Source organism: Bos grunniens, chromosome 4 (assembly GCF_055505025.1).
Source record: "Bos grunniens cultivar Pamir isolate PY7600 chromosome 4, Bosgru_T2T1.0, whole genome shotgun sequence".
Classification (NCBI taxonomy): Eukaryota; Metazoa; Chordata; class Mammalia; order Artiodactyla; family Bovidae; genus Bos; species Bos grunniens.
Window position 1 is genome coordinate 32,239,538 of NC_141168.1, and position 11,982 is coordinate 32,251,519.

Consider the following 11,982-nt stretch of genomic DNA (forward strand, 5'->3'; position numbering starts at 1 on the left):
TCTGATTCTTTGCAACCCCATGGACTGTAACCCACCAGGCTCCTCCCTGCATGGAATTCTCCAGGAAAGAATAGTGGAATGGGTAACCATTTTCTTCTCCAGGGGAGCTTCCCAACCCAGGGATTGAACCGGGTCTCCTGCATTGTGGGCAGATTCTTTACCATCTGAGCCACCAGAGAAGCCCTGTTGATTCAGAGAGATCAACTCGTGATTTTACACATAAGGAAGCACAGGTTGAAACTGGTTCCATAGAGATTAAGGAACTAGAATCCAAGTCTTCTTACTCCTAATCTTCAGCTCACAATCAAATACTCTTTAAATGTATTTTATTGATTCATTTTAAACCATTTTAGTAACTGGATTCCTCCAGGTTGTATTTTAGAAGTTGAATAGCAAGAATTATGTTGTGTCATTTTATTTATGTGTATGTTTTAATTGTCTTACTGATTCTCTTCTAGACGAAGATGAGGATGAAGATGATGATGAAGATTTTGAGGATGATGATGAATGGGAAGACTGATCTATATATTATATATATATATTTTTAAGGTGAAATACTAAACACTACTTTCTGTCTATGGATTCTGTAAAATTATCATGTAAATGTTCTACCAATTTGCTGTATATTTTTGTTGCCTTTTTGCTTTTTTTTTATTAATCTGTGCAATACCTCATTTAATCTGTAAGGGTTTGTCATAATCCTCTGCAAAGCTACTCCCTGTGACTGTGTGCACGTTTACACCAGGATGCTCACTTGATTTGTGAGTGTTTTTCATTCCATCAATAAGGGAGTTTAAATATTATATGTGAGACTGACAAAAACCTTAATGTAATTTAGTTATAATGCCAGAAGGAAAACACTATTTTCATACCCTACTTTTTCTGTACCTAAATTTTCTTATTAAAATCTAGTATAGCACTACATTCTTTTTTAAGTGATGCAAACCTTAGTTTATTTAGCCCCTTCTTTTTGAACACATGCCACATGAATGTTGAAACTGATACATTGCACAGTTCTCTAGACTTCACTACACTGATGCAAGTTCTCAAATTTTAGCAATATACTCTACGTAAAATCACTACAGAGATGCTAGTTGGGAAAATGAGTAACACACCTCTTACAGCAGTATTGCCTGTTGTTGTACAGATCTGGTATTTGGAGGCTGGAATCATAAGGAGCCCTTGCATCCCTAATACTTGACTGAGGTTATTTTTGTGTTATAGCAAATGTGGCAGGCTCTTTTTGGCAAAAATTTTTAAAAAGTATTTTTGGTATTATTCTGAAAGAAAAGATGTTAAAGTTTAGGGGATCTTAGATATAATTCCATACTACATGAACTGAAGGAGGCTATACATTGTGGTATTTGATTAATTTACTATAAAAAATTCAGAACATAAAAATGAGGTAGGATTAAGTATTTTTATTTTGCAGTCTGTATGGATTGAGATAATTCAGAAATACCAACCATAGAAATCTTACCTAGTTGGCTAAGGTATACCCTGTAATAGTGAAACTATAATATGCTGGGTGTTTTTTTTTTTAATTTTGATAATTTCTCAAGGTTTTTGTCAAATGTCAGGTGAAGGGTTACCTTTTTCTTAAAAGATTGATGGTCCCAATGTCAAATTTCTTGGAACACAAAACCCAATGATAGATTTTTAAAAAGCAAAAATAAAACTTTACAACCTGCATATCTGTTATATATGCTACATGATGTGTTAAAATTAGGGTTTCCTTGCCTCTCTACAGTACACTAGTCTGCCTAAGGGTGATTGTTTCATATATATAGCATTAATTATCATACCTGCCTACTTTAAATTTTAGGTAGAAAAATGATCTGATTTAAATAAATACAGACACCTATTTTTCTCACATTGAGTCATATACAGAATGTAGTTCCAAATGTATTTCATTACTATAGTCACAATATCTGACTAAAAATTAAGCTCTCTATAATTGTACCGACCAAAATCTAGTTATTGGCATGATCTTGACAGGCTGGACCTGCAAGATGTGGCTTGAATTTTAACCAGTTATCACATAATCTCTAGTGATCATGCATCTAGTTATCATGAGAAATAATTTAAAAGGTTTTGTTGCTGAAAGCAGTAAGTGGTGCAGTACAATAGTTAAGTTATTCAGAGACTGTTACCTACCTTGCAGGAATAATTTAAGCTCATGGGAAAGATTCTAGACTTTTTGTTTCTTGCAAAAAAAACAGTGCCCTCTGCTGCTAAAAACCTTTTTCTGCTTACTTTTTTTTTTTATTATTGTGGCTTAATTTCTGTGGGTCTGGTGTGGATGAGGCTGGACAACAACAACCAATAAAATTAGGAATTTGTGCAAATGGTAAATAGAACGTTTTAATTATTTTAAATAATATTGATCATTTTCCTTTTTGTTTCTTTTAGACATTATATAAATTTTTTGCAATATCTTGGAAATGTCTTTAATGCCAATTTAAGATATCTGTTCACTTTAGGGCAAGGAATGCAGGGTTTTCTAGCTAACTTCGTTATAAAGATTTATCAGGAGCTGCTCTGAGCAGAGGATATCAAATCTTCGAATTGGAAACACAATTCTAAACATGTGAGATGGGTATAAAATTTGCCAATGGTAATTGAGTTTATTCTTTCTTCTTAAAGGACAAAAAAAAAAGACTTTTGTTGTTGCACAAAGTCTAAATTAATATTGGTTGAAACACAGCAGCTGTGGGATTCAGTCCAGGCATGAAGACTAAATCCACTGTAGATGTAAAGGTTGCATGTTTTCAGTCCTCCACCGCCTCGCACCGTGGACAGCACTATACCTGTGCGTCGTCTGAGAGCTTCCCACATGCACTCCAGCTAAATGATTGTCTGGTAGCCTTCGCGTTTAACAAACTAGCATGAGGCTTTTTATATCTAAATACTACGTGATAGACAATTTCAGCTAGCCACATATTGTATGTATGAGATTCATAAAGACTTTCAATCATTCATTTCCATTTATCAACTGAAATTTTGTTTAGTATGTGAATTTTTTTTTTTTTTTTTTGAAATGTATAGTGAATAGGATGTTGCACTGGTGGCAATTCATCATGGAGCATAATAAAATTAATTTGACCCAAATAGTATAAAATAGTTTGTTTTCATTTGTTTATTGTTAAGAGATTAAAATGGGTAAAAAAAAAAATTTCAAATTGTTTAATAATGGATTCACAGCAGTGAATGGAAATGGTTGAAGTTTTCAGCCAACTGCATGCCCTGAAAGTTGGAGTGTGCCATTAAATAAACTTGGTGAGCAAAAGAATGTTACACCCTGTTCTGCCGGGAAACGTGACAGCTGCTCAGCTGTTCCTCCAGGAGCCACTGCTGTGGTATACAGAGTGTTCACATTGCAAGGTCACATTGGAACTTGTGCACGCCGAAAATGTTGTGCTTTCCTAAATCAGAGTGATAGTGGAGTTTACTGGTAGTTCCAGTAAAAGCCAAATACAGTAGTTCATGTGGAAGGAACTTAAAGAGCTTTGCTATCAAAGGTGGTGCTTACTTTTAAACAGGAAATTCAGTTTTTGATAAGTAGAATTTTCCGTTCTACTGACCCTGGCACAAGTGGGTGTCTGAAGATTAAGCTGAGTTGTGGAATCTGTTGTGTAGGATGCTGCAAAATGCCTTCTAAAAGCATTGGTCACATTTAAACATTTTCCATAATGATATGTCCTTTTACAAATTTGTTTCTATTGTACAAATGTGAACCCTTAAGAATGTGTTAACCACACTTTTAAAAAGTTTTTTAAAGAGAGAAGTGCCTTAGAATTGCTTTTGTCATATTATATTTATCTATTCAATGAAGAAATTCCTGAAATTACTTACTCTGCTTTAGAAATGGAGTTCTTAAAGGAGAACTATAGGGAAAAGGCCTATTACAGTACAATGGAAAATTCTTTATGAACATTTTACTTAGCACACTTACCTTATTGACACTGTCACATCATACCTCCAAAACAGCATACTTTTTGTAATCTCTTGTTCTTTTATTCTTAGATTTTTTTCCTTTAAGTGTGCTTTTTAGTGAAGCCACTAGAAAAAGGCATAATAACCTGGCTCTTACTAATATGATGGGGAACTTCCTTTGCAGTTAATGTTAAGACTGTATCTTTTGTATGTGCTGCATGGCATCTTCCTTTGCCATGAGGGAACCCATTGAAAATTTTGGCTTTATAAAACAAATCTGGATAAATCAACAACAGCTTAAACTTTTTTTTTTTTTTTTAAATTTATACCAGTGATCAGGCTTGCCTGATGGCTCAGATGGTAAAGAATCTCCCTGCAATACAGGAGACCCGTGTTCAATCCCTGGATTGGGAAGATTGCCAGAGAGGGAAATGGCAACCCACTCCAATATTCTTGCCTGAAGAATTTCATGGACAGAGGAGCTTGGCAGGCTACAGTCCATGGAGTTGCAAAGAGTTGGACACAACTGAGTGACTAGCACTCACTCAACTCACTAAAAAAGAAATGTTAATTTGCACCAGTGATCAATCTACTGATACATATATAGTATTACATTTTACACAAGTCCAGTGTAAATCTAAACCAGCCATGTGTACCACTGTCAAGATCAGTCAAGATATGAATAACAATTACTTTGAGTAAAATATAACAGTAGCTTATAGGTGGTTTCTAGCTTAGGTGTTTGTATATTGGGGCATTTCTGATAAATTTGAAGTACTCTTAATTTTTTAACAACTGCAAAATTTTCTTATCCTTAGTAAGGATCTTTTAAAAATTTGTTAAGAACTACAGTTATAGCAGTATCAAATTGCATTATGGAAATTGAAGTTCCATGTGTCATATTGGCATTTTTTAATCTTGAATTTGGTTGCCATGTCTTGACCTAAATTCAGTCTTATCATAGTTCTTGCTAGATGTTTGAGGATTTTCATCAAGGCCAGCATCAATATCTCCTTATTTAAACTGATTATTAAAATTAAATATATGATGGGCATTAAAATATAACAATAGTCTCTGATCCTGTCCTTCCTTAAATCTAAAATACTTATGTCACAACTGAAAAACAGTTGGGAGACCATCGAAGTTATATCAAGCATATACTCATATCCTGGATGAGAGCGTGTCTGGGGTAGTTGAGGGACTTGCTTGAGGCCCATTAGAGCCAAATATTAATAGTAGAAGCCAGATGTGACTACTAAATCAGCTGCTCTTTCCCATATACCATAATACTGTTTTATTCTTGTTTTCACTGTTTTTCTTAAGTTGTGGATAAATTGCAGATTTACTTTGTTTCTGCAAGATTTACGGCTACAAATTTCACCCTTTCTCACATGTCAACTGGGTGTTGATAAAAGCCTCTAGCATCCTGTTCCCATCTTTGCCTAGTAAAGCAGGCTGGCTTTGACGAGACAGCCTGATTCTGAAGCGTGTGATGGTATCTTGGCTCAGTGATGGCAGTCACCCTACATTGTCCAACCATTCAGTCAGCACAGGACACTTCTGTCAGTACTGAGTGGAAAACAAATTGAGGTTTTTATTCTACATCCAAATTCTTTTCATTAGTTCCTTGTAAATGGGCATTGCCTTTATTTAAACATAAGTATTTTGTAAACCCTTATGGTCAATGGCCTGACAGAAAATTACTTTGAGGATGTATTAATCTTTCTGCCTAATTATCAGCCAACAGCTGTACTGTCAATTTATAGACCAGGAGTTCTTCCAAGGAGCACAAGGACAAACTGGACACTTGAAATCCAACTTTTTGCTTCTCTTATTGTTGAGACAGGAGAATTCTAACTAGGTTGCATGTACTTCACCTTTGCTGTAAAAGGGACAGGAAAATAAAATATATTTAGTATTTGTGGTGTTGAAAGAAATTAAGTGAAAGGAAAAGACATTATTACGTCCAGTTAACGTTAGGGAAATCAACAAAGCCATTCATAACGTCTCAATTCTGTAGTTGTCTATTTGACAACTTGGGTCCTTAAATCAGCTTCCAGGCCTAAAAAGAAACCTTCTTTTTTTAAATGAGTGGGAGTCTAAGGAGGCTGAGCATAGAAAAGAATTTTGTGTGTGTTTGTCTACACAGAATTTGTGTCTCCAGCCATTGTTTTTAAAACTGGGATTGGGAGAAAACTCAGCAAGTAAAACTAAGTGGGTTCGAATCTCCATTTTGAAGGATAATGACTAGTTAGGGAAAAACTGATGCAATAGAATATTTGGGTTCTGTTTGTTTATTGAGCAAGGATGTAAGTGTAGAAGGGCCAACTTCTTAGTTGTGTATTCAACTAAGGCTCAATATAGTCCATTCAGATAGAAAATTTTTAACTTCCTTAAAAACACTGCCAAACTTTGCTGTGGGTATTTGCTGAAGGTTGTGATGTAGATAACATTAATAGTTCAGTAATTATGAGAGTCTAATAAACCTCATCCTAAAACTAACTGCTTTCCAAGCCACCTCTAAATGATCTATTGTTATAGTCTTGTTTTCATGCATGATGCCTCCAGTTCCCATAGAGCATGATTATAAGGTCCTGCTGCCTCAAGATGTTTAGAAAGTTCAGGTGGATTGTGAGCCAGTTGAATGCTTTAAAATCTCTACTAGGGCCTCACAGTTTAACATGCCTGGGACAGCCTGACATGGTTCATGCCAGTTAAACGACAAACAAAGAGAAATTCTATATACAACCTGAGCCCTGTCAGCATCCTTTTTACTTGACATTTTCATTGCTTTGATTTCTAGAACCCAGAAGAACAAAAACTTGTTGACAGGAGTCACTGCAGTCAGCCCTCTGTTTCTGTGGGGTTTGCATCAAAAGATGAAGGGCTAATTGTATTCCCTGTACTGAACCATATTATTTTTAATTTTTTAATTTTTTTATTTAAATTTTTAAAAATTGTATTTTTTTTAATTTAATTTTTTATGCCACACCATGCAACTTGTGTGATTTTAGTTCCTCAGCCAGGGATAATGGGAATGAGAATGTAGAGTCTGAACAACTGAACCACCATTTTATATACGGGACTTCAGCAGACTTGAACTTTGGTATCCATGGAATTCCAAATCCTCTGTGGATACTGAGGGATGACTGTATTTTTCATATGTGTTTCCTCACTTCCCAGCTAACTGAATATTAAACCAATCATTATTCCGTTGGTTATTCCAATAGCCTGCTTGGGAAAAGATGGTAGGGAGATAAAATTATGCATTTGAGTCCTGTTTTGATTCTATAAAACTTATTCTAGTCATTATGTACAGTTCAGTTCAGTTGCTCAAAATTATGCATTTGAGTCCTGTTTTGATTCTATAAAACTTATTCTAGTCATTATGTACAGTTCAGTTCAGTTGCTCAGTCATGTCCAACTCTTTGTGACCCCATGGACTGCAGCACGCCATGCCCTGTCCATCACTCCCAGAGTTTACTCAAACTCATGTCCATTGAGTCAGTGATGCCATCCAACCATCTCATCCTCTGTCGTCCCTTTCTCCCAGCCTCAATCTTTCCCACCATCAGGGTCTTTTCAAACTTCACCTGAGGTGGCCAAAGTATTGGAGTTTCAGCTTTAGCATCAGTCCTTCCAATGAATATTCAGGACTGATTTCCTTTAGGATGGACTGGTTGGATCTACTTGCATCCAAAGAACTCTCAAGAGTGTTCAACACCACAGTTCAGAAGCATCAATTCTTCGGCGCTCAGCCTTCTTTATAGTCCAACTCTCACATCCATACATGACTACTAGAAAAGATGGACCTTTGTTGGCAAAGTAGTGTCTCTGCTTTTTAATATGCTGTCTAGGTTGGTCATAACTTTTCTTCCAAGGAGCAAGCATCTTTTAATTTCATGGCTGCAGTCACCATCTCCAGTGATTTTGAAGCCCCTCAAAAATAAAGTCTGCCCCTGTTTCCACTGTTTCCCCATCTATTTGCCATGAAGTGATGGGACCAGATGCCACGATCTTCATTTTTTGAATGTTGAGTTTTAAGCCAACTTTTTCACTCACCTCTTTTACTTTCATCAAGAGGCTCATTAGTTCTTGACTTTCTGCCATAAGGGTGGTGTCATCTGCATATCTGAGGTTATTGATATTTCTCCCAGTAATCTTGATTCCAACTTGTGCTTCATCCAGCCCTGCATTTCGCATGATGATCTCTGCATATGAGTTAAATAAGCAGGGTGACAATATACAGCCTTGACATACTCCTTTCCCTATTGGGAACCAGTCTGTTGTTCCATGTCCGGTTTTAACAGTTGCTTCTTAACCTGCACTCAGATTTCTCAGGAGGCAGGTCGTGTGGTCTAGTGTTCTCATCTCTTGAAGAATTTTTCAGTTTGTTTTGATCCACACAGTCAAAGGCTTTGGCATAGTCAATAAAGCAGAAGTAGATATTTTTTTGGAACTCTTGCTTTGTTTGATGAACCAACGGATATTGGAAATTTGATCTCTGGTTCCTCTGCGTTTTCTAAATCCAGTTTGAACATCTGGAAGTTCTTGATTCACATACTATTGAAGCCTAGCTTGGAGAATTTTGAGCATTACTTTGCTAGTGTGAGAGTAATACATACATACATCCATTTTTTTTAAGATTCTGTTCCCATATTGTTCATTACAGAGTTTTAAGTAGTGTTCCCTATGCTATACAGTAAGTTCTTATTATCTATTATATTTTTCATTTTTATTGAAATATAGTTGATTCACAATGTTGTACCAGTCTGCTTTACAGCAAAGTGACTCAGTTATACACATATATACAGTCTTGTAATATTCTTTTCCGTTATGATTTATTACAAGATATTAATATAGTTCCCTATGCTATACATTAGGACTTTGGTGTTTATAAACCAAACTATTTTAAATGATTGTTGTTACTGTAATTTGGAAGTAGGCCACAATATAAATCTCTCATTGCATGTATTAATATATTTCTACCTTAGGGTAATAGAGTAAATTCATGTGACCACATAATTTTAAGACCCATTGAGAGATCAGGCTTCCGTCTCAACCGTCTGCCAGATCCCTAGTAGGTTTTTGTAGTTTATTACCTTGACGTAACTAGGAATAGAAAGTGTGTGTGCATGCTAAGTTGTTCCAGTTGTGTCAGACTCTTTGCCACCCCATGGGACTGTAGCCTGCCAGGATCCTCTGTCTGTGGAATTCTTCACACTTTAACAATGATATCAGCTCATGAGAATTGTTCTGACAAGTCTGGAGAAGCAAACTTGATGCTATGTCAAGATCAAAATATAGAAACCTTTTCCCCAAGTTTTGGTTTCCATGCGTTAATTCCCAATGGCATTTTTTTTTAAAGCATCTTCCCCAAAGATAGAAACTACTATGCAATGTCAAATAGGAAACCGGAAGAAGCAACAGGTTTCAGAAAATTATAAGGCTGCTTCCCAGTCTTCAGTTACTACTTCTCTTGAAAGCATTGTCCCCTTAAGCCATCCTCTAGCTTTACTTTTTTCTCTGACTCAAAGCAACAACCTCTATTCTGCTCACCTCTCCTAGAAATTATCCAACACAATTTTTGGCTATTGTTGTATGGTTCCAGTCACTCCTCCCCCATGACAGAAAATAATAATTGGTAACCAGGAGGGCTAGCTAGGGAGTATAAAATACACAGAAGAGGACTTGGTTTTGCATGTGTGAGTTCTTGAAACTTGTGACGTATTATTGGGACTTGGGGAGACACAATGAAAGTTGGCTTCTTCTAAGTATTAATGATATCAAGAACACCTTCAAGTAAGGACTATCCTGGTGGTCCAGTGGTTAAGACTATGCTTCCACTGCAGGAGGTGTGGGTTTGATCCCTGATTGGGGAACTATTAATAAGATCTTGTGGCCAAAAAGAGATGGGGTTGGGAGAGAACACCTTCAAATATTGGTTCTGCTTTGTATGGGGAGTACATTACCTGCCCACACAAATGTTTTTCTAGTAAACACTGTCCCCAGAGGGCACAGCTAACACTTGCCCACTTAGCTTGCAATTCTCAGTGTAGACGGATTTCTGACTTCCTCAGCGAGGCATCCCCTGGTCCTGTCTCCTGTCTGCAGAGGGTACTGAACTGTGAGCACCCAGCTAGTTCAGACCAAGCCACTTTTTGATAATAATGGTGAAGCCAGTAAAGGGGCTTCCAGAAGCCCCTTGGCTGTGCTTTCGCCACTCCCAGACCTTTCATCGCTGAGATGCTGAGAAAAATCAGGTTTAAAGGGACCCACCATTTCCAGGCAAGAATACTGGAGTGGCCATTTCCAACTCTAAAGGATCTTCCTGACCCAGGGATCAAACCTGCATCTCTTGCATCTCCTGCATTGCCAGGCAGATTCTTTACCAATAACGCCACCTGGGAAGCCCCACATTGGAATACTTAGTAAGTTGGGCATGACATGAAATGTTTTACATGGGAGAGTTATTATTCCCATTTTTTAGTCAAGCAAATGCAAAGTTGAGTTAAACAATTGGCACAAAGTTAAATAGTAAATAGGGGCTTCCCTAGTGGCTCAGATGGTAAGAATCTGTCTGCAATGCAGGAGACCTGGGTTCGATCCCTGGGTTGGGAAGATCCCCTAGAAAAGGGAATGGCAGCCCATTAGTATTCTTGCCTGGAGAATCCCACAGACAAGAGAAGCCTGGTGTGCTACAGTCCATGGGGTTGCAAAGAGTTGGACACAATGAGTGGCTAACACATACAAATAGTAAATGGCAGAGCTGAGCATCAGACTTAGGTCTGACAATATAAAAAACGTACCCTAAACCACTATAGTTCTCTGCCTCCTAAGTGCATTGACACCAGTAATGATCTGAATAAACAATTAAAATATTACTCCATTATCTTTACAACTGTAGAAGGCTTGGGATTGTTCTGCTTTTGCAATGCGAAGACCCAGAGGGAAATGCTGTCACACTCTTCAGTTCAGTCACTCAGTCATGTCCGATTCTTTGGGACCCCATGGACTGCAGCACACCAAGCTTTCCTGTCCATCACCAACTCCCAGAGCTGGCTCAATCTCATGTCCATTGAATCAGTGATACCATCCAACCATCTCATCCTCTGTTGTCATCCCCTTCTCCTGCCTTCAATCTTTCCCAGCATCAGAGTCTTTTCCAATGAGTCGGTACTTCCCATCAGGTGGCCAGAGTATTGGAGTTTCAGCTTCAACATCAGTCATTCCAGTGATTATTCAGGACCGATTTCCTTTAAGATTGACTGGTTTGATCTCCTTGGAGTCCAAGGGACTCTCAATAGTCTTCTCCAAAACCACATTAAAAAGCATCAATTCTTTGGCTCTCAACTTTCTTTATAGTCCAACTCTAACATCCATACATGACTACTAGAAAAACCATAGCCTTGACTAGACGGACCTTTGTTGGCAAAGTAATGTCTCTGCTTTTTAATATACTGTCTAGGTTGGTCATAACTTTTCTTCCAAGGAGCAAGCGTCTTTTAATTTCATGGCTGAAGTCACCACCTGCAGTGATTTTGAAGCCTCCCAAAATAAAGTCTCTCATTGTTTCCCCATCTACTTGCCATGAAGTGATGGGACCAGATGCCATGATTTTCGTTTTTTAAATGTTGAGTTTTAAGCCAACTTTTTCACTCTCCTCTTTAATTTTCATCAAGAGGCTCTTTAGTTCTTCTTCGCTTTCTGCCACAAGGGTGGTATCATCTGCATATCTGAGGTTACTGATACTTCTCCCAGCAATCTTGATTCCAGCTTGTGCTTCATCCAGCCCTGCATTTTGCATGATGTTCTCTGCATATAAGTTAAATAAGCAGGTGACAATATACAGCCTTGATGTACTCCTTTTCCTATTTGGAACCAGTCTGTTGTTCCATGTCCAGTTCTAACAGTTGCTTCTTGACCTGCATACAGATTTCTCAGGAGGCAGGTAAGGTGGTCTGGTGTTCCCATCTCTTTAAGAATTTTCCACAGTTTGTTTTGATTCACACAGTAAAAGGCTTTGGTATAGTCAATAAAGCAGAA

General features: G+C 37.5%; 1 protein-coding gene across 4 annotated transcripts in view; it reads left to right on the top strand.

Annotated features, from left to right (window-relative positions):
• LOC147373895 (actin nucleation-promoting factor WASL) overlaps window positions 1-3,121 on the top strand; it is an 81,915-nt gene extending 78,794 nt beyond the window's left edge. For all 4 annotated transcript variants that reach the window (XM_086395815.1, XM_086395817.1, XM_086395813.1 and 1 more), the window contains one exon: window positions 459-3,121. In XM_086395815.1, coding sequence (XP_086251941.1) covers window positions 459-520 — 62 coding nt within the window. In that variant the 3' untranslated portion in view covers window positions 521-3,121. The remainder of the gene's footprint in view (window positions 1-458) is intronic.
• Window positions 3,122-11,982: the final 8,861 nt, after the last annotated feature.